At 30.1% G+C, this 22201-nt stretch overlaps 4 protein-coding genes, 1 long non-coding RNA gene and 1 pseudogene across 9 annotated transcripts in view; 3 read left to right on the top strand and 3 right to left on the bottom strand.

The window, feature by feature from the left end:
* LOC123273136 (transducin beta-like protein 2) overlaps positions 1–6133 on the bottom strand; it is a 40464-nt gene extending 34331 nt beyond the window's left edge. The window contains exon 1 of one of the 2 annotated variants that reach the window (XM_044740408.1): positions 5763–6133. In XM_044740408.1, the coding sequence (XP_044596343.1) occupies positions 5763–5814 (52 nt within the window). In that variant the 5' untranslated portion in view covers positions 5815–6133. Of the gene's footprint in view, positions 1–5586; positions 5607–5762 lie in introns of those variants that run through there. The other variant, XM_044740399.1, reaches the window with a different exon arrangement.
* Positions 279–7763, top strand: LOC123273370. The gene is made up of 11 exons (XR_006511311.1): positions 279–398; positions 508–673; positions 867–1033; positions 1215–1341; positions 1429–2779; positions 4377–4607; positions 4722–4815; positions 5946–6757; positions 6843–6981; positions 7051–7307; positions 7424–7763. It is a non-coding gene; the product is annotated as an uncharacterized LOC123273370 (long non-coding RNA).
* Positions 7764–7994: 231 nt separating this feature from the next.
* LOC123273355 lies at positions 7995–10041 on the bottom strand (annotated as a pseudogene).
* A 1989-nt stretch (positions 10042–12030) lies between these two features.
* LOC123273330 (coiled-coil-helix-coiled-coil-helix domain-containing protein 10, mitochondrial) lies at positions 12031–13289 on the top strand. The gene is made up of 3 exons (XM_044740737.1): positions 12031–12191; positions 12437–12846; positions 13144–13289. Exons 1-3 carry the CDS (start codon positions 12151–12153, stop codon positions 13149–13151), a joined length of 459 nt encoding a protein of 152 aa, XP_044596672.1. The 5' UTR covers positions 12031–12150; the 3' UTR covers positions 13152–13289.
* A 409-nt stretch (positions 13290–13698) lies between these two features.
* LOC123273163 (mitochondrial Rho GTPase) lies at positions 13699–18579 on the bottom strand. Of its 4 annotated transcripts, XM_044740427.1 has the most exons (12): positions 18448–18579; positions 17749–18355; positions 17252–17610; positions 17134–17175; positions 16771–17057; positions 15953–16145; positions 15600–15866; positions 15306–15518; positions 15021–15217; positions 14641–14679; positions 14307–14378; positions 13699–13940 (listed from the first exon to the last, which is right to left on the bottom strand). In XM_044740427.1, the coding sequence occupies exons 2-12, from the start codon at positions 17945–17947 to the stop codon at positions 13814–13816; spliced, it is 1995 nt and encodes a 664-aa protein (XP_044596362.1). In that variant the 5' UTR covers positions 17948–18355; positions 18448–18579; the 3' UTR covers positions 13699–13813. The 4 variants fall into 4 exon arrangements, with proteins under 4 accessions (XP_044596362.1, XP_044596370.1, XP_044596378.1 ...); XM_044740435.1 differs by lacking the exon at positions 14641–14679 and having other exon boundaries at positions 17749–18484; XM_044740443.1 differs by lacking the exon at positions 14307–14378 and having other exon boundaries at positions 17749–18480.
* A 1840-nt stretch (positions 18580–20419) lies between these two features.
* On the top strand, positions 20420–21955 carry LOC123273347 (tax1-binding protein 3 homolog). The gene is made up of 3 exons (XM_044740753.1): positions 20420–20651; positions 20827–20955; positions 21035–21955. The coding sequence occupies exons 1-3, from the start codon at positions 20595–20597 to the stop codon at positions 21221–21223; spliced, it is 375 nt and encodes a 124-aa protein (XP_044596688.1). The 5' UTR covers positions 20420–20594; the 3' UTR covers positions 21224–21955.
* Positions 21956–22201: the final 246 nt, after the last annotated feature.

Raw genomic sequence — 22201 nt, 5'->3', positions numbered from 1 at the left:
GCAAACGCGTGCGCGGGAAGAATTGAAATGCGCGCGGTTTTACCTTATGAACAGAGAACAGAGAGGGAATAAGTTTTTACGGACGAACAAATAAAGACAAAGGCATGGAACTAAATGTAAACACATGGAAGGCGTGATCTCACGTGCTGGAAATGACCAATAGGAACCATTGGATTGTCTACGTATACCAGTAACCGAGAATAACGCTAAATCAAATATAATTATTGATAAAGTATCTATTTAAGCTATCGTCAATCTTCTTCTTTTATTTTGTCGGTCCATCAGCTCTGAAAAACATAATTGATTGGAATTATTCATGGAACTGGTGGGAGATGGAGCGAGTCATTTTTCCGGAATTCAAGAACAGGATTGTGAACTTTTTATCTACCGCAGAATAGGTTAGTAAAATATTAATGCACATGACGTATGAAATAAAACCACGTGTATGTACACATCACGCATGCACTGACTGTATATTGTTGCTGGAATAAGTTTATGTTTTCCTAGAAGACCACTGCATGTGAATCATGATACAATTGTCCGGAAAACTCGAGGATAAGCCACTGTACGACGCGTCATTTATAGTTCAAGGTAAAAAAAGTTTAACAGAGAGGGGCACTAAATAGAGGGAAACAACAGCTGAGATAAAACGGACAAAATTATCACCGCACCGGTTTGTTTTTTTTCTTTATCAATACACTTGGGTGATGAAACTTTGCAAATCGTTGGCTCACTTTTAATTGCTAATAAATAATGGCCTGCTAAATTTCTTAATTTTATATAATTTAATTTACTAATTGAAACAGATAATTTGCTTAATTTATGTTTGTATATAATGTGTTTTTATACTTTTTTATAATTTTCAGATAAGATAAGTCTTTTCATTGATTATCTGTATAATCGAAATATTTTTACTATCTGGTTTTTTCTATAAGAATTTTGAAGCTACATTTCTTCTTTATTTTTTTAAAATACAACAAATTTCGAAAAAAATAAATTTAAAAAAATATCAAACTTGGTGCAAATTAACATTGTAAGTATTTAAAATTTACAATTTTAATTTATATTCTAAATGATTTAATATTTATTTCTAGACATTAATAATAAAATGTTGCTTGAAGATGATATACTAATTACAGTAGAACTAAAACTTATAAAAAATATGTTAAGATCATTTTGACCATCAATAATATATTTTTTGTTAATATTTTCAGAATACGCTCTCTGAAAAGTCCTTGAAACTTGCAATATCTCAAAAAATTACGCAAATGTGTGTAAAAACAAATTAATCCGATAATTATAACAAGAAAATAATAATATACATATTATATTTATGAGAAGGTAATTTATAAACTTATTTAGCAAAAAAAAAATTGAGCAACATTGTTATTAAACGGCGTTATTGTTTCTGTATAATATGAAATTTAGGAATAACTGTATAAATAGTAGACTAGATGTAGAAGAATGAAGACGTGAGAGGAGGAGAGAAAAAGAGGTATGGTACTTTTACAATCAAGTATGAGGATGATGAATAAAATTTGGAACCGTTACTCGCCCCGTTACTTTTCCTCCTTTTAAATCTTTATAACGTCCCCAATATATGCATATATATATATAAACATATATCCAAATAGAACGAACCTCAATAATTATCCTCCAGTTTTAAAGGTAAATCTTTCACTAGTGCAATTAATAACCACTAAATAATAAATAACGAAAGATAAATGACTTATAAATTGCCGAGTGATGTAATAATTACATAATTCAGATTACGGACGCTTAATTATATCGATGAGCTATTGTTTTCCTTATTAAAGGGATTAACATTCCCACATTGTTACCTGGATGTAGCTTACGCAATTTACTGGAGAAGTGGATTAATTATTAATAGATAATAATGCCTAAAGTCGTCAAGCAACGTTCAAAAATTCGATCGATTTAATGTCTGGATATTATTAATAAATCGTAGGATGATTAATTATTTAAATCTTATTGATTAGCCAATTTAAATGTTAATGATCTCTTAGTTAGTATAATTCTAGTATCTAAAGGTTTATTCAATTTTGTTTTGTATGAGCTATTAATTATCGAGCGTTCTATTTCGGTAAAGTTTATATTGTTAAGAGAGGTATATTTTTTTTTTTAAACAAAACGCCCACCTTAAGACGTAGTATATTTTATTAACGGTATATTTTGTGATATTCTCGCGGGTCTTTGTTATCAAAGGCGACTAATTCATTGACATGACTTGGAAGATATCCAAACCCTCTTGAAACGTCATTGTCTTTTCTTCTTTATGAAACAATTCGCGACAATTATCATCTCCCGTTTTACTATACAAACTTACACATATTTATTTTAGACTTTATGTACAAGCTTATTTTTATTTATTTATTTATTTATAATGTTATTTTTACTTTTCTTTTATCACCGTGAGGTTGTGAAATTGAGTTCGATGGCACCGGAGGAAGTGGCAACTACGACACTCAATGATATTATTAAACAAAAGAACATTATTTAAGAAAACTACGCATTTATAAAATTGAGGAAATAAAAAATATCAATTGATAGTACTTATTGTCAATAAAAAAAAAAAATTTCTTGGAGCCGGATAAGAAAAACTACGCATTTAAAGTGCGCACTTGATATTTGTTTTGTTGTTTTGATAAATAAAATATTTTTGTTTATCAAATGATTTTGTAATGCGGGAAAATTTTAAAACAAACTTTATGTCACTAGTGATTGTTATCAAAACATCAATGACGAACGATAATTACAAGTACCCATACAGGAAGCCCCAGAGTTGAACGACGGGGCCATACCTGGGACATTATTGGGAAGCCCATCTTGGCAAACCTATATTGTCCCATGCCCGAGCCATAACTGGGCAATCAGCCTTGGCCATTCCAATGATTACCTAGGCTTGGGCCAACACTGAATAACCTAGCCTTGGCCAAGCCTAGAGTCACCCTAACTTGGGCCAAGTTTGTGTAACCTAACCTCGGCCGTTGGATGGTAACCCTAATATGGGCCAAGACTGAATGACCTTGCCTTGGCCAAGCCTAGAGTCACCCTAACTTGGGCCAGGACTGGGCAATCTAGCCTTGGTCAACCCAATGATTACCCGAGCTTGGACTAGAACTGAGTCCCCCAGCCATGGCCATTCAATGGCGATCCAGACTTGGGTCAGGACTGAGCAACCTAGCTTTGGCCGACTCAATGATTACCCGAGCGTTAGCCAAGACTGAGATGCCTAGCCTTGGCCGTTGAATGGCAACCCAGACTTGAGCCAAAATTGGGCAACCTAACTTTGGCCATTCAATGGGAAATCCAAATTTAATTAATCATTAAGTAATAGAATTTGGGACAGTAAATATTTATTACTTAACGAATATTTTATAGCAAATGCTAAAATTGAAAATTTATTATTTCAACAAAACAATTGTATATCGTCAAAATTGATACGGTCTTAAAAAAAAAATTAAAATATTATAATATGATATTAAAAACATACAAAACGATTTAAAAAGTTTAAAGTTAATGTAAGAACTTGACTTTTGCTTTTTTTTTTTTTTAATTAATAACTATTTGTAAAAAATAGATAATTTTCATCAAAACACAATATTAAATAACATAAATTATATAATAATAAACCGTCACACTCTGTCACCATTTAGATTTAGCTTATATGAATGGTGAGATGTGCGTTACATTATCGGTCGTACGGCGTAGGGGTTGGTGGTCAGTCTGGCAAGCGCACGGCTCGGGTTCGAATCTCGGTTAGGGTAAATGCGATTTTCACTTTATTTCTGTAATTAGCGATAGTTAGGTCTAAAATAAGTCGTCAAAACTTGCGTTAGCTCTACATCAAAATTGAAATAAATTATTGACAATTAAAAAGTTCCTTTTTTATATAATTTCAACTAACAACTACTCATTTTAAACAAAATAATTTAACGGTTTCGTAGAATTTTACTATTTTATTTCAGAGAATTCAATTTATTCGAAATTGGGTTCTTAATACTAATTTGGTTTCACATTAAACAATTAAATTCTAAATATATTTTGTAATCTACTTCTTTTAGTAAATTCTATAGTGGTGAATAAGCCTGAGCTTGCTTTGGGTTAAAAACTTGGGCCAGTCTTGGTTATCATGCTTGAGCTAGTCTAGGCAACCAAGCTTGGCACCCTGTTATCACTCCAGACTTCTACCAAGGCTGGGCCAAAGCGGGTTTACAAGCATGGGCCAGAGATAGACAGCATTGCGCCAAGCATGGCCCACATCTGGCCCCGTCGTATTGTCCTGTATGGGTAAATATTTAAAAATAATGAATATATTTGTATATAAATAAATATATAGACTTTTTATATTGTAGCTTTCTTTATGGCATTAATCCAAGTCATCGAACGTAGACCATATTTCTAAATTTATCGTTAAGGTTGTTGGCCTCGTAAAACTTTACCCGGGTTCATACAACCGCAATGTCGTACAATAATTTTTAAATAAATAAAAAACAGTTTAAATAAATAATCCGACAAGAAGGACGTCATAAATTCGCGATAAAGTATTTAAAAATGGACGACGATCCAGTCAAAGACTTTTCGAGGTAAGGTCTCTATCCGAAATATAAATTCATTTACCAAGGCCGTCAACATTATTAAACTTAGTATAGTCTGGATGATATTTTAAATAATTATTAATGATAATAAAATTATTTTAGCTAAATTTATACAAGTGAAGAAATAAACATAAGAAGAACATCGCGTGCTGATATGATAACAATTGCGTGGATCCCACAGCTGATTATTTTCCTGGTATGTTTCATTTTAAAAATAATATTACCAATAAAACAGTTACAAACAGCTCAGATGATCTGATCACTGCTATTAACATTAAATAAATCTATTCATTAATCCTAACGTTGACGTTACTTGAAAGCGCGGGAATTCTGGTTTTAAGTTTTATTTCCTGGAAATTTATTTATTTAGTTTTTGCTTCATAAATTATGTATTGGCTTGGATAGGTCTAATGTAGTAATCGATTAAAAAAAAATTAAAATAAAAAACCTATACCTAGGATTATATAGCAGTTAAAGATCTGAAACTTGTCATTGGCAGTTCGCCATGATTTAAGAAGTGCGCAATTTTCACTGGGTCTCTATCTTTATTTCCTGTCTTATATACCCGTTCCATTACAATTATAATGACTACATAACTAACATTATATCTACATTCTAAATTTCTAAGAAGCTTATATGTGTCTAAAATTATTTACGTCATTTGACGGTAAAAAATAATTAGCGCAGGGTAAACAAAATAATAAATTTTTTTATATAAAAAAAAAAATATTTGAATTAAAATTTTTTCATACTAAAAATTAAAATAGAACTCGATAAGAAGATTAAACAATATTTTTTATGATTCACCGGATTTTACAAAGCATTAGTCACAATAACCACAGTGAGTCACTCTACCTTTAACCGATCCGAATTATTGGAATTTATTTATACTAAATAAATTATTGAGTGTTTTCAGGTGGCCAGATTACTTTTAATTAAACAAAGAATAGATGATACTGAAGATCAATATATATATATATATACATAATAATAGTAATAGAGCCACGTGTATTGAGACGCGCGCTTTCAGATGTCGTAATGAATAAACAAACTGAATTATTAATTCAATATAACCAGAGATGAATAATTTAAAAAATAAACAATTAATAAATTATACTTATCTATTTATCTCAAAACGCTTACCTGAATTTTCTAAAATCCGGGGAACGTCTTCCAGATTCTCCAATAAAATCATCTTGATTTTAAATCAAGTTATTAATGTGAGTTGAATTTTATTATTTTATATATTTATTATTATTTTTGCAATAAATAATTATCTTAAAGTCCCACTTATTCAAGTAACTGGTATATGAGCACGTGTTTCAGATTTAATGTGTTGAAACAGCGACAATGACATTGATTGATTCACATTTGTTGAAATCACAAGATAAACTGAACTCTGAAGCAGTCGACGTCGACGTCTTCCTCGTCTTGGGGGTACTCTTTGGTTGACGTTATTGTACCAGCGCCGAGGATAAAGACACATTGAATTGTAACTACGTCAGTTAAGCTTTGCTGAATAGAAGGTGGTGGTCTTGTACAAGCAGAAGAAGAAGAAGAAATGAAGAAAGAAGAACTGTATTACACGACAACAACGTATGTACTGTGCGCGTGCAAGTTTGTAGCCACACGATCAACGATGTAGATGCTGCTGGCTCTATACTTGCTAGTGATGCTGCTGAGCAGAGGTTCTGTGTCATGTCAAGTGACAGAGATAAAACGTGCGACGTAAGAGAGAGAGACGCGTAATTCCTGTGCATGCTATCTCGGTCAGCATTGAGTACTTGGCTGTATAGTATGTAATAAATGTAATGCACGTGTAAGTATCAGTGTATCAAATACAAGTTGTATGTATTTTTATTGCTGTGTATCGCTTTATTTACTTTGAGTCATTAGTCTTATTTCGAGCTGCTTTACTGAACTCTTTTATTTGCTCAAGCTAATTGTTTGCATTACGAATTTAAATATTGTGCATTTTAGATTTAAGATTTTGGCACGGATAAGAAAGGTAGGTCGTGGTAGAGGAAACCGAGATAAAGAAGATTCGGAAGAAGCTATATCCAATCGTAATGTCAAGTCTGGAGATAAAAAAAATAAATATTAATAAATTGTGGTCGTCAATCGAAAATAAATTGACAGTAAAAATTAATTGACTAACCTGTGTATCTAGCTTTATTTTTATTTTTGTTTTATTAAATTTATTTTAAATATTTTTCTTCTCAGCGGATGTCCTTGTTTATTGATGGGTGATCAAACCAGTCAGCACTTGATGCGTCATTAATATCAATGCGTTCATTATTCTTTTGCTTTGATTTATTATTCATTAGATGCCTCGTGTCTGAAAAGAGAAAAAAGAAGATAAGTTTGTGATAAATATCCTGTTGTACTCTAGTGTAAACAAGAGAAATGATTAGTTTTTTTTTTTTTTTAGTCAGTATTGTAGTTTTAAGGGAAAAAAGAATTTAGATAAATGTAAACAATCAATCATTATTATAAACATATTTATGCCAAGCTTTAGTTTTTACAATGTTATTATGCAACAATCTGACCATAAAAGTAATGCGTGGAGTTGAGTGAGAATTGTCTTAAGCAAATGTTCGGATGATAAATTGACAAATTATAATTCAATGATAAATAAAGTAAATAAAAAAAATCGATACTTTTAAGGACCTCGAGTTGACACGCTCGGTAAGTCGTGTCGAGGCTAATCAAACACGGAAGTTTCGCTCGGCTACATAACGAATAACAATGCTGAAGTTTTAATAATATTATATGTTATAAGTTATACTTTATTTTAATTACAGCATGTACTTACGATATGATGCTATCAATTGTTGTGAGATTGAGATATATATGTTTTGAGTAGATGACAGAGGAACAATGGATTGTTGAAAGGACCTACCGATTTAGTAGTCGTTTCTTGATTTGGAGACCAAGGTCGGCCTTCAGACTTGATAAAACATCTTTTTTTTTTTTTTTTTAACACTTTTTATTATCTAAAGTTGAAGAAATAAGGAAAATTCAAATTATTTTAGTTTAAATGTTAAATTTTTTTTATTAAATATCATTGAATCTTTATCTAATTATTTTTACAAATATAACTACAGTAAATATAATCTTGTGTATTTTAATATTACATTTTGTAGTCAAAGTATTTGTTTTTTGGTTAATTATTTTAAAACTAAAACTTATTTTAATTATATAATCATTAAAATAAAAAAATCATTTAAAAACTTAAATGTACACACAGCATTGATCATTCGATATTAATTAAATATCTATAATTTGTAAAAATATAACATAGTTCACATAAAAAATGTATAAAATTTTAAATATTAATAAATTAATCTTAAAGACTAATAAATAAATAGCAGTCTTATTAAAAAATAAGTAATCAATTAAAAATTTGAATAAATAAGGATAAATAATTCTATAGAGCTTGAATAAGAGTAGAAAAATCATCATTATTTAAAAACTTAAATATATAATCAGTCATTTCGATTGGTATTCTCGGAAAAATTCTGTAAATATCACGTTTCTTAGATTCTTCAATCATTTTCATCCTCGCTGAAGCTTCAACCAAGTTTCATAGAATAATACCACCATAAGTGGGATATACCTCCAAAATATCAATAGGTTGAATAATTTTATTTATTACTGGGTTTCGTCTATAAATAGCCAACTCATGTGAACTTTTAGTGAGTAGGCTATAGAACGTGAGATTACAAGCAATGTATTTCTTCTTTAAGTCGTTTAACTCTTTACACTCTTTCTTCATGACATGGGCTACAATATCGGGTGTACAGTTGAAGCAAGTTAATTCAAAATGGAAGTATTTATCAAAATATAGACCGGCTAAATGCAAAGAAATAATTCGCATAAAAGTTAACTTTACTATTTCAACTACACCAGGTCTTATAAAAGTTAATTTTTTTATAGGCAGCATATCATTTAAACACCGCAAATTGATATCAGCACCATATTTCAACAGAATTTTAAAATTGTGGGCGTTACCAAGTTCGCAGGCCACGTGAAGCGGAGTTTCACCTTTCAGATTCTTTGCATTAACATTAGCACCGGCTTTTAGAAGTAATACTGCAGATTCAGAGACTGTTCTAGCGAACCGATTTTTTTTTATAGAGTAAAATATCGGTGTAGCGCCAGTAGCGTCAACAGCATCGACGTTAGCACCATGTTTGATTAAAAATTCGATGATTCCTAACATTCTAGGGCTCCCATGATTAATTGCCAGGTGAAGTAAAGACTCTTTTGACTCCCGCGTGAATTTATCTAATGCATTGACATTTGCTCCATATTTCACGAGGTTTTCCCAAATGATTAGAGATGATACATCGTATGATAGAGCAAAATTTAAAATACTGCGGCCACTTTTATTTAAAACTTTGATATTAGCCCCATGTTTCAACAGAATGAGAACCATTGATTCTTTATTATGCTTGATTGCGTATTGCAAAGGGGTTAATCCACTTTGCATGACTGTGTTTATGTCAACACCATGTCTTAAGAAGACATTGATAACTTCTTCATTAGCTGTGAGTAAAGCGAGATTAAGCGGCGTTGCTCCATCTTTGTTAATGGTATTAATGGAAGAGCCCTTTTTCAAAAGAAACTCAACTACCTCAGCATTATTAGTTGACATTAGTTTTATGCTCTACAAGGCAATTTACGACGGCCAAGCAGCTGCTGAACGCTGCCCGATGCAGTGAAGTCAATCCATCTTTGACAAAATCGACTTTCAGACCTTTATCCAGCAAGTTCTGAACAATAATCACGCTGGATTTAGCCGCACTGTGCAGCAGAGGATAATTGAGCAATTTTGAAGATGACAGATCGACATTTTTCTGGAGTAAAATTAACTCGACGATGGAAAAGTGCTTAGAATCAGCGGCAAGGTCAAGTGGAGTCTTACCTCGAGAGTTCAAAGCATTGACATCCGCACCACGATCAAGTAAAGTCTTAACGATCTCCTCGTACCCGTTTGAAGCTGCTAAGTGCAACGGAGTATCTGTCTGAAATTTGTTTTTATTATTTATTTTGACGTCGTTGAACGTTAATACGTACTCTGCTAATTTTTCGTGTTGTTTCTTGAGAGCTTCAAAGAGGAGAACATAACCTTGCAACCACAATTCAGAGTATCTTAGGCCATGCTTTTCTATAAGTGCTCGGGCTTTATCTATTTTTCCTTTACGTATGTCACAAATTACGTCGTATCCTAAATTTCGACAATCACTTAGTTTTCTTGATGGCATTTTTATTAAAATTTACTTTTATTATCACTTTAGATTCCATCGAATGTTACTACGTGTTTAAAAGTTTAGAATAATGTAAATCGTAACGACTAGATTTAAATTTCTACGGACCTGGTCGAAGAGACACGATCTTTGGCGACATTCTACGAATGTATCCGAACGTCGAATTAGGGAGGTATAGGAGTTAAGTCGAAATAATGAGATCAATTAAAATTTTTTAGGATCGATAGAAATATATTTAATACGTGTTGTGTTAAAATTTCAGAGACCTAGGGTTCATAGTTTAGTTATAAAACAAGATTTAAAACAGGTCATTTAACATTGTAATGACATATGTACCAAATCTCACAACTATTCTTGTTTTAATAAATTTCACGATGAAAAAATAATGAGAAAGCTTCGAAAAAGTCATTGTAAGAAAAAAAAAATTTTTCGAAATTATTGAAAAAATAAAATTTTTAAAAAATAGTCAGCCATAGCAAATGTGGGTTATGTTGACGGCAATGCCGCACATGGTGGGTCGCGCGGGAAATTTAAAGCTTCAATGAAATAGGTTAAGAAAAGTATTATAAAATTGTTCTTATTTATTATAAAACATAACATAATTAAATAATCAATATTTTAATGCTTTAATATTTTAATATTTTTAATAGCATTACTTGTAAACATAATACACACGTACACATCACAAACACGAATAGAGCAGTCAACGCATGCGCAACCGCGATAAAATTTATTGCGTTGCCAAACTTTTTAAAAAGTATTTAAAATTAAAAAACTTATTATTTTATTTAAATTTAAAATAAATTATCAATTATTTGATAATAATATAGTTATTTAATGCATAAAAGATTATTTCGGTAAGCTAAATTTCATTAAATCACTAGTAAAAACTTGTTAAGTTTTCTGAAAGTACAGTCTCAAACAAAATTAATCCTTCTCAAGTCACGTACTATAGTATAGCTATATATATGCATTGTGAGATGAAACTCAGTGAACGGACTGTACGTCCTATACTTCCTTAATCCGCGAAAATTTAAACTTTTATTTGGAAACTCAACAATATAAAAAATAATTGTGTGTGCTTTAATTAATTAATTAAAAAATTATTACCTACAAAAAATACTATAAAACTTCAATTGTTGAACATTTTACATTTTTTTTTAAGTAAATAAATTTTTACAAACAAGTATAAAATATTTTCTAATTTTTATAACAATTCAATTTTTCTATTTAATTTCTATTTAATTTTTTATTATTATTATGCTTTAAAATTATAAAAAAAAATTCTTAATGTCAGTTAACTTTAGTCTCATAATAAAATTGTACTTGTAACTTTTTTTTTATCTTCTATAAATGTATATTTTTAATTTTTTCATGAAATAATTGAGTTGATAGAAAAAACCAAAAAATCTTAAATTTCTACTAATTTAAATATCATAAAATATTTTTGTTATTCACAAAATAATATAAAATTTTAAAGCCTTCAAATTACTTAAAGTGTTCTGACGTATTTATATCAAATTATTTTCAGAGTTTTTAAATTACTTAGAATCACAAAAAATAAAACCCATTGCAATATTTTGAAAAAAAAAAAAAAAAAAAAAAAAAGTCATCGATTTTAAAATCAAATTCGACAAAATTCGCGTATTTTTAGAACGTTACGAAGCAAACAATTACACTTACTGCATCACAGTCACATGATTATTTACTGTATGTATTTTTATCATTGCAACAATCCGCGACATCTTATTTCACTTTTCAAAAATTTACATCATTTATCAGAAAATAACTTTTTTCTGCTTTATAAATAAATAAATAATATATTATATGAATGAATATTATCACAATTTTAAACAAAAGCGCTTAAAAAAATAGCTACTAGCGACTCTCTCTACTTACAAACTTTCATAAAAATTTACAAACAAAATTTTACAATTTTTTCTCCAGACAAAATTAATTATACAAAAAAATGTATAAAATAAAAAAATTATAAAAAACTTTTACTTCAAGTCAGCAATGCAAATAAAAAAAAAAAAATATTGTAGGTTAGAGAAATTTCGAGAACTACGGATAAAGAAGAACTGCGCCGACGCCATGTTAACTCACACAAAGAAGCTTGAGACACTTACGCAACATTATCTGACATTATCGACAAAGTTCAGCTGAAGCGTGAGAGTAAGCCCTCAGTTTTAACGTGAATACTGAAGAGAATACTTCAATAATAAACTTTAAACTTAATCTAATCAAATCGGATAATCATGCCACGACGAGGACGTGCATCTGGACCTCCACCAAGGACGTAAGTAATTTTACACATATTTTATTTTCATATTTTTAACTTTTTACCAATTTTTCGAAAAAAAAAAACATGAAAGTTATTACATTAAATTAATAAATGACTCATTACGTCACAGTCACAAGGTCCATGGTCGCGGACAAAAATCTATTAGATGAAAACCTACAACTTTTAGATTAAAAACTACGTAAAAAAATTTCATCATATTGCTCAATATAACGATCTTAAAAAATGAATTAAATTTTTAGAGTTCGACCAGCAGCTAGAGCTTCACCAGCTCCAGCTCCAGCAGCAAGAGCTGCACCACCACCATCTTCGGTGCCAGCACATGCCCCACCATCTGCACCATCTCCAATGATGGCCCCGTCTCAAGGGCCATCATTGATGGGACAAATGGCAGCTACTGCTGGAGGAGTCGCTATTGGACACACTCTTGGACACGCTATGACTGGATTATTCTCTGGAAACTCCAGCGAAGCTGCTGCTGCTGCACCAGCTGCTGTTCCCGCAGCAGCTCCTCAGCAGAGCATAGCATCCACTCCTGGTGGCGCATGTGCCTGGGAAGTTAAGCAATTCTTGGAGTGCGCTCAGACTCAATCAGACCTCACACTCTGTGACGGTTTCAACGAGGCTCTACGCCAGTGCAAGATGGCTAATCGTTAGTATAATTTAATATTTATTTATTAATATAATACTAAAGTAAGCCGACGTTTTTAATTTTTTGATTATTTTTTATTTACTAAATTAGAACTAAAAAATATTTTTTAAAAATTGCACTTATAGCTTTTCAAGTTTTTTACAAACGAAATTTTTTTTTTAATTTTTTTGTAATAATTTTTTCAATAGAAAAAAAATTTTTAAATGTCGGCTAACTTAATTTTCATTTATTAATCAGTGTGTAAGATTTACGTATTTAAATGCAATCAATAAATTTATATTTTATTTCTTTTTACAGACATCTAAAGTCATAGTAATTCTTAGGACATAGACACAACACATCAACAATAAAGATTATAAAGATCTAAAAATGCTGACTATTCGTAATTGTTATAATTGGAGTTCTGTAATAGAATTTGGAGAATAAAATTTAGTTAAAATTAATTATCAATAAATTTTTTCTCAATAATCATCACTTCTGATTCAATGAAAGGTAATTGGAGTTTAAATTAAAGTCATTGACAATGAAGGAAATGATAGACCTGATATCTTGTTATCATACTGGATAAATCCAACGTAAACCAAACAGTGAGGGTTATATTTGTGAAAAACGAGTTAAACAAAAAGAAAATAGAGTAAATAGTAACCGCTAATCATTATCTGAATAAATTATCAAGGTTAAATGTTGAGAGATAATTGATTGTAATCATTATTGTGTTTACAAACAAATTAATGCTTGTAATTTATTTCTGGAGTTAATAAATTGTTAGTAGACAATTGTTATTTTTTTTTTCTGATTTTTAATTAAAAAAAAAAGTAATTTGGATTAGGAGGTAAAATAAAAATAAAAACGTAATGGGATAATAGAGTATTTTATTAACTTAACGCGTGCTTAAGGATAAGGTATCTTTAAACAAGTGGTTCTGTACGATTACGAGGGACGAAAAAAAATAAAATATAATGGTAGACTATCTTTTTTCTGAATTGAAGACTTTCATCATAATAAAACCAGCAACGGTAGCTGCTGCAAGTCCTAATCCAGCTTTCCACCAAACTACTGAGTCGCCTTGCATCAATCCGAACTGCTTCATGTGTCTGTAATAAAAAAGCACAATCAATCAATACTGTCGCATATTTGAATTTTAATTTTTATTAAACATAAATTATTGTTGTCGTGTAATTAATTTTGTTTATTACACGACAGCAGTTTCTGTTAAAGTAAATAAATAATTTGTTGATAAGCAATGTTCAGGCTTGTGAAAAATAATTGTTTCTATTTAATTAATTTGTAAAGCTTGGAAAATAAAAGATGTATTTAAATTAAATGATGATTCGTTTGTTGATGGCATGCACATGCCACACACCCACAGTTAAATAATTAAAGTTTTGTCTAAATTAATAAAACAATAAATAGTATTAAAATATATGTCTGTTTTTTTAATGATAAAGGCAAACAGAGACCTTGTAAAAGAACTCCACCATTGACTTGGTGAAGGATTGTCAAGCAACATGTGGACCATACGTCGAAAAGTGCTGAAAAGAGTCAGTTACATTGAGTCAATGGTACATTTAATGATATCGTTTTTTTTTTTTAATTATCAATAGGTGACATGGGGTGTGTGATTGTTGAACAAAAAATAAAGAAACAATTTAATAAGCCTGTACAATAGCTAGTGACGTAGATAATTGTTTTGTTTTAATAATTAATACACAATTACTTGGTGAATTGCTTGTAAGTCTATTAACGTGCCTATATAAGAAAAAATTAGCTATACAGTGTATAATTTTAACCAACCTGTGTTTGTAAAATAATACCCACGCTGCTTGAAAGCGGCTAAACACGAAATTTCCGTTAGTCTTTTCTCATTGTACTTTCAAATTATTTATTCATTTTTTATATTAAAATTATTATTAAAAAATTCAAACGCGAAAAAATTCTAAAGCATTCAATGGTGAATTTATGAGCGAAATAATTTGTGTACTTGAGGGACAGTAAATAAATTTATCAAGTAGGGGGAGACATGAGTCTACGGGTAATTTATAAATTTTTCAACGGTCTTAAATTTAAAGAAGCAATCTATCAATATTTTTTAAGCATTCTTATGCAATAAGAATCAGAAAACAATATCATTTATAACTATTTTTAATTTTTAATATTTATAAAAAAATACTTACGGAAATGCTGCCATTGTTGCTAATTTAACAAATATTTCAGGCCTAACTGTTCGCGTAACACTGTACGGCTGCGGTGGCATCAATTTGTACTTGTTACAAAAGCTTGCTGGTTGCAGTAAATACTCTTGTTTGATTTCTGACAAATCACTTTTATTCGCTATTATTAATACAGGTATTTTGCTATCAGCAAAATATTTCTGTAAAAATATTCCGTTATAATTTTAATACCTTCAAAAATAAATAATAATTTTAAATTAAAAAAAAAAGAATAATAATAATACTTACAATGTAAATTCGCGCAATGTATTCAAAAGATTTAGGATTACTTGCATCATATACAAGTGCTGCTGCATCACATTGAATTTGTGCGGGAGTCAAGGCATCTTGAACGTTCATTATATTTATATCTCGTAAAATAATTGTTTTTTCTTGGCCATAAACGTGTACTGTATTTGCCGTAACATTTGCATTTGATGGTACATTATCATTATTTAATTTCTGTAAGAAAAAATAATTAGCTTTCATTCTACAATTTTTTTTTATGACTAATAAAAAAAACAATCAAATAAAAATATATACCTCAAGTTTAGGATCAACAAAACTCCTGCACAGTGTCGTTTTACCACTACTCTTTGGTCCAATTACATGACAAGTGTAAACATTACGACTGGACTGCTTTTTAGCGAGATCTAATTTTTTCTCTCTTGTAACAGTCACTGCACTCGTTTGACATTCATCATTAAATATATTATAACCGAGATACGCCATGTATTCGAGTGTTTTACGTACATTGGTTAGAGTTATTAGTGCCCATTGACACATGTACCCTTGATAAGTTATCCAACCCTAAAAAAATATTACAAGTACAATATAATAAATTTTATTAATATCAATAAAAACTACTAATGATAGTAAATTAAAAATTAGCTTACCTTCTTATTAGTCGCTACTGTATATTTATACTCATCTTCCCATGGCGGAGTTACGCAACGTGAAAACAATGATTCCATCTCAGAGGGTGATAAAGCACCGTCACGATCTCTATCATGCTGCATAAACAATATTGTTAAAAATTCTTGTCCCTTGTGAGACAACTCCGTTGTACATCCTTGCGGTACTTTCAAGCTGTAAATGATACCATAAATTATAGAGTAAGAGATGCGTCATACAGAGTTCAGATGTATTTTTTTAAAACTATTTTTTTACATCTAAATTACACGTAGAAAAAAAAATTTTTTTGTCTAAAAAAAAATTTATTGGCTCAAGAATCGTTTTAAATTAATTTTGGTTTTTTTTGATAAAAGAATATCAATATCTATCATGATAATAAAATGTTGGCATTAATTTTAATAGATTAACAAACAAATAGGTTCACTTGAATTAAACAAAAAATACTTTGATTAATTCGATCAATTCTTGAGAAAAGAAAATATATTCTTGAAAATTATCAAGAATATATATTCTTGTGGCAAAAAAATTTTCTCAAGAGTAGTACTTTTTTTTCTCAGTGTAACGTAATATTTTTAACTACCAAATATTGTCAACTTAATAAGTTATTTATTTATATTGTAAATGCTGAGATCTACCATGAGTAGCATCACATTATTTATTTATCCAATTTTTTTTTAGTAATTTTTAAACTTGTTCTACTATGTATCTTTATTTGTGACTAATAAAAATTTTCTTTTTCAAAAAAAAAAAAAAAAGATACGTCATACAGATGAAAAATTTAAATAAATAAAATACTTACGGAGGGTGAATATACTCTTTAGACATTTGTAATTCATTGTCATAGCCGAATTTTCTCAAAGCAGCCCATGTTGTTTCATTTCTCCCACGTTGTATAAATAAACACTGCAAATACATAAAACCTTTCATAGTAACACAGCCGTTGCAAGTACCATCGCTGATATTTTTTGAAAGAACTGCCTTGACATCTTCAAGTACTTGTGGCTGCAGTGGTGTATTAAAACACGATTGTTGAAAAGCATTTAGCTCCATGTCATTTAATAAACCGTCATTGTCAAAGTCATATATCTAAATAAATCAATCAATTTAATAAATTATCAGTTAATAATAAAATAAATATATATGTAAAATTTATAGTCCTTACTTTAAATATTCTTTGTAAAGCGACCTTACATTCTTCAGTAAGCTGTAAAAAATAAAACCAAGTTAGATAATTACGGTAAAATAATTAATATGACAAAAAAATATAAATAATAAATTACTTCTTGTGTACTGTCATTGTAAAGTGGGGTTGTAGGATGAAGTACAGCTTTTTGTGCATAATAAAACATTTCAGAAATATTTTGTAACGTTTTAGCAGAACACTCAATGCAACTTTCAACCTCCGAAAACTTCTTCATGATCGCGTGGTACGCTTCAATATTTGAGTAGTCGACAAGATCTATTTTATTTCCAACCAGCACGACAGGACATCTATTGCTGGAGGAGTACTTTCTGATAAGCGGTAACCAGTAATTAGCAACCCTGTCAAGTGTGTCATCGTCATCAACAGCATAAACTACACAAATTACATGGGCTTTTTGAATTTCTTCTTTCAGCTGATCATCCGTCTGCTCCGTAGCTATAAAAAAATACAATAAAAACATTCGATAATTAATAAACAGTTAACATAGTATCATAAATAATGATAAAAAAAAACACCTGACATCTTAAACAATAGGCAGTTAATTGTTAACAGTAAACAGACAACAATACTCACCAGAATAATCAACAATGTGTGTGGGAACCTGCTCAGGCGTAACATCAGCAGGTATTGTAATTTCTTCAGCCTTCTTAGGAACATCCTCAGCATACTCCTCGCTGACCAATGACAGAATCAGGGAGGTCTTGCCGACTCCTTGATCGCCGATCAGGAGTATCCTGACATTACGTCTCGGTGCAACCGGTCGTTGTACCATGCTTCTTAGCTTTCGAACCCGGGCACTAGCAACTCAACCCACAATCCATCAAGCAAGCTTAGGTTTAGGTTCAGTTTCCTTACTGTACACCCAAGTCCATCGTCCTTGGAGTATTGAGCACTCACTCAAGCTCTGTTTCTTTAACCTCGGTACATCTAACCTCTTTAGTTCGTCGCAACAAAACGAGAGTGGGAACTACACTAGACTATGTATTTAGTGGGTAATGTAATGATGGTAATTATATATGATAACGCACTGGTGCTGGTGTACGTGCTGGTGCTGGTGGGTTCAGCTTTTCTTGACTCCCGTTGTACGTGTTATCTCGTCATAAAAATTCGTAGTAAACGCGCGCAAATCTAAAGCACTGTCAATCATCCGTGCACTCCACATCAACACTCCACTATAAATCTATATTTTTATCAGGTAAATATTTAAATAAAGATAAAGATAAATATAAATAAAAAAAAAAAATATACAAAAACTCCGACCAAAAACTTGACCTTTTTGCAACCTTTATCCTTCTATCCAGTCACTTCGCTAACCTACCAGCCAACATGCTCTCGCTCACTTACTTTTAGCCAAAGCCGTGAGTCGTGAACCAACACACTTACGTCGTACGTACTGTACACAATTTCACAGTGGCGCATCCTATACATACGCAAGACGGTCATGTGATAGTGCGAGAAAAACACACCCCACATGCAGAGAACTCTCCGTGGGTGGTTGCGAATACGTAGACACAGGCGCTTCACACACCATCCAGGGGGTAGTTTAGTCGGAGCTGATTTCAAGGTTAGGAATGCCGACAAAGACATGTTATTAAATAAGACCTGGAAAGAAGAGAGATGGAACTATTGTATATGTCAAGAACATACACTTCTGCGATTTGGTATAATTCTATATGTTTTTCTCTTAGATTGTGCGCGAATCCATCGATCCTGTATAATAATAATAGTAATAGTAGTAATAAATTGTTTCTTCAAATTCCAGGGCCAGACGAGCGACCCTAGGTCCAGAGGACTACTTTTCATGATTTCAGCATTTTTTGCTTAAATCACAAAAAGTTTTCTTTTTATTTTGAATATTGAAAACTGTCGAAGATTTTTTTTTATTTTTATAAAAATGAAACAGGCGTAAGACAATTTTTTAATCTGACAAATGATGACACTGAAATTAGCGGACACTTGACAACTTTTTAATTTTTTTAATAAACTAAGTATGGAAAAATTATTTTTGGAAAATAGCATTTATAATTTTTTAAAGTTTCTAAGTATGAAATTTTTTAAATAAATTTTTCTTGCTGCAATTTATTTGCTAAAAAAATTTTTAAATTATTAGATGTCTCTCAATTTCACTATCAAAACAAATGAAATGTCAATAAAAGGAAAGTAGAATCTAAATTGAGATTAAGAAAATTAGAATATATCTTTTCAATCATTTTTCGATGATATTTTATTTGCTTATCTAATATCATTAATTGCACACATATTATTTTTAAGTGAAGTTTCTTCCGGTGAAAGCTCTGCATTATTTATATATAATGATCATTTAGAAAATTTATGATGTGGAAGAATTTTTTTTTAGTAGATTTCAAAGTTTATGATGATGAAAGTCGGGCAATTGTTAGTCATGCTAATTATTATCGATTAGAACGTGGTTAATTATTGTATTAACACATTCTTCGCGAAGAAACCATCGCACGGCCTTAAAGTCACGGGTGCGCATATTATAGTATATAATAATTTATAAAATAAAATAAAATCAAAAATAATTTACAGAGAAATAATCCAATAAAGAAGACCAATACATTTTTTTATTTCGCTAATTATACTTTGTAATTAAAGACATTTTTCAATATCTTCATAATTTTTTCTTTTCTTCAATATTGTTCTGCTTCTGAAAGTTGAAAAAAAAAGTTATACATTACTTATATTCAATATCTTACCGTTCAATTTTTGGAATATATCATAGTAAATTTAAAAAAATTGAAATTTATAAACTGAAAATTTGTTTTAGGTGAACTTTTATTTTTTATAAACCTTCAAAATTTTTCCATGTCTTTTCTTTGAAGTGTTAAAATTTTTTAAAAAACACCGCGCACGCGTGTCTACAAATGCGCACGCATTTGAACCATTCGATTTTTTTATTAAAAAAAATGATAAAAAAACATATAATATACCTTAGGTTAAAATAACGTCATACATTGACTCATCATAAATTTTTTGGACAAGTACTACGTCTCAATAAATGTAGTAAGTCTGACTTGACATACATAATAATATGATAATATAAATATACATTCACAAAAAATTTTGAAACTTTTAAGTATGTGTCTGTAGATACTTATCTGTGTAGAAAATTACTTAGAATTAATGTATTGAATCGTAGCTACCTTCATAGTGTTAGGTGTATTGAAGTGAATAATAACTTAGCTGTGATTCATGAAATAATAATTTCTTTTCATAATTACTCCTATAAAATTCCCCACTATAAAATGCTGTTGTAATTTAATATTTTTAGTTATTTTGTAGTTAGCATAAAGTGTAAGTTAAAAAATAAACATATAGATAAAATTATTATAATTAACCTCGTGTTAATTATCGGCAATAAGTACTTGACAGAGAGTAAATACTACAAATTTATCAAGATGTGTGCAAAAATGGCATTCCAGCATCAAGCTGGCACAGCTATGGAATGTTTGAGTGTAAGTACTGTTTTTAATAATTAATTACTTCGATATTTTTGGGTTGATTTATATATTTTTTATTGAGTACTTCTACCAGTTGAATACTACCTAGTGCTTAATCGATAAGTGATTTTATAATTTGTTTATTCCATCACAATTGTTATTTACATTAAAATGGATTTTTATTTTGCAGATACCGATAACGCTTCAAAAAGAAACGGAAATTGATGCTCACGGTGAAGAAGTAATGAAATGTGGGTTTAAAATTGGAGGTGGAATAGACCAAGATTATCGGAAGAGTCCTCAAGGCTATACGGATAATGTATTTATTATTTTATTTTAATTATTTTAGGTCTTCATGACTTTGCATTAAAGTCATTATTAACTCTGTGATATTTAAGGGCATATATGTGACGGAAGTGCATGAAGGTTCGCCGGCAGCCAGGAGTGGTCTGAGGATGCATGATAAAATATTGCAGTGCAATGGGTATGACTTTACGATGGTGACTCATAAAAAAGCAGTCGGCTATATACGAAAGCATCCTATATTAAATTTATTAGTGGCACGAAAAGGCGTCACTAGTACCTAAATTATTGAAAAGAAGATGATACTCGAAAAGCTTTGTGCAGTTATCATTAAAATCCTTCCATTAGATGAGAAGAGACAGAAGAAATGAACTTAATTTGAAGATTGTATAGACGTATCTTGTTAATTATTGTTACCAATGATAAATGATAAATCCTAGCCATTCGATCGAGATACTTTCAGTAAAACTCATCTCATTCCAAGACTATAACCAACTCATTCCATACGTACTTTTAGACTTGTTTTTTAATCACCTTAAATAATGTAATAGATAAATAGAGAATTACCAAAAGAACGGGCAATTTTAATAAGTTCTGCTGCATTAAATTGCTCTGTCCATTATAATATACACAACCAAATGTTAAATTTAAGAGTACTTATACATTTTTTACATATACATCAATATACTCAACATTTTTCTGTTTTAAACATGTTAATGAACTTGCATTTTTTTTATAACTCATTTATTCAATTGTAATTAAAAATCGACGATCAAAATGCAGTTTAAATAAATAGAATTCAGTATAACGAATATTAATACTTTTACTGCAAAAAAAATAAATTTTTCATGACCTTATATTATTATTGATAAACAATTTATAATTATTGATTAATTAATAAGGCCAAATTTTTATAAAAAGCCTTAAAAAGGCTGACTTTAGATTTTATGTAATGTTAAACATCGAATTAATTGCGACAATCTTACGAGCCAAATAAATATTCTAAATGTACTATACGCCCTCTTTTTTTATTAACATACTATAAATTAAAAAAAGAAAATTGAATTTATGTTAAAAAATAAATATTTTAAATAATTCACTTATATTTGTACTTTAAATTAGAACGAAAAAAAAATTGCTAGCAAAATTTCAACATTCAAAGGCTGAGACAGTGGTAAGTAATTTTTATAAATTAGTAGGATTTCATACTATAATTAAATAAGTATTACATTTTATTTGTATATTTATTTCAAATTAATCAT

This window comes from Cotesia glomerata, linkage group LG1 (assembly GCF_020080835.1).
Source record: "Cotesia glomerata isolate CgM1 linkage group LG1, MPM_Cglom_v2.3, whole genome shotgun sequence".
NCBI lineage: Eukaryota > Metazoa > Arthropoda > Insecta > Hymenoptera > Braconidae > Cotesia > Cotesia glomerata.
This window is presented reverse-complemented; position numbering and strand designations above follow the sequence as displayed.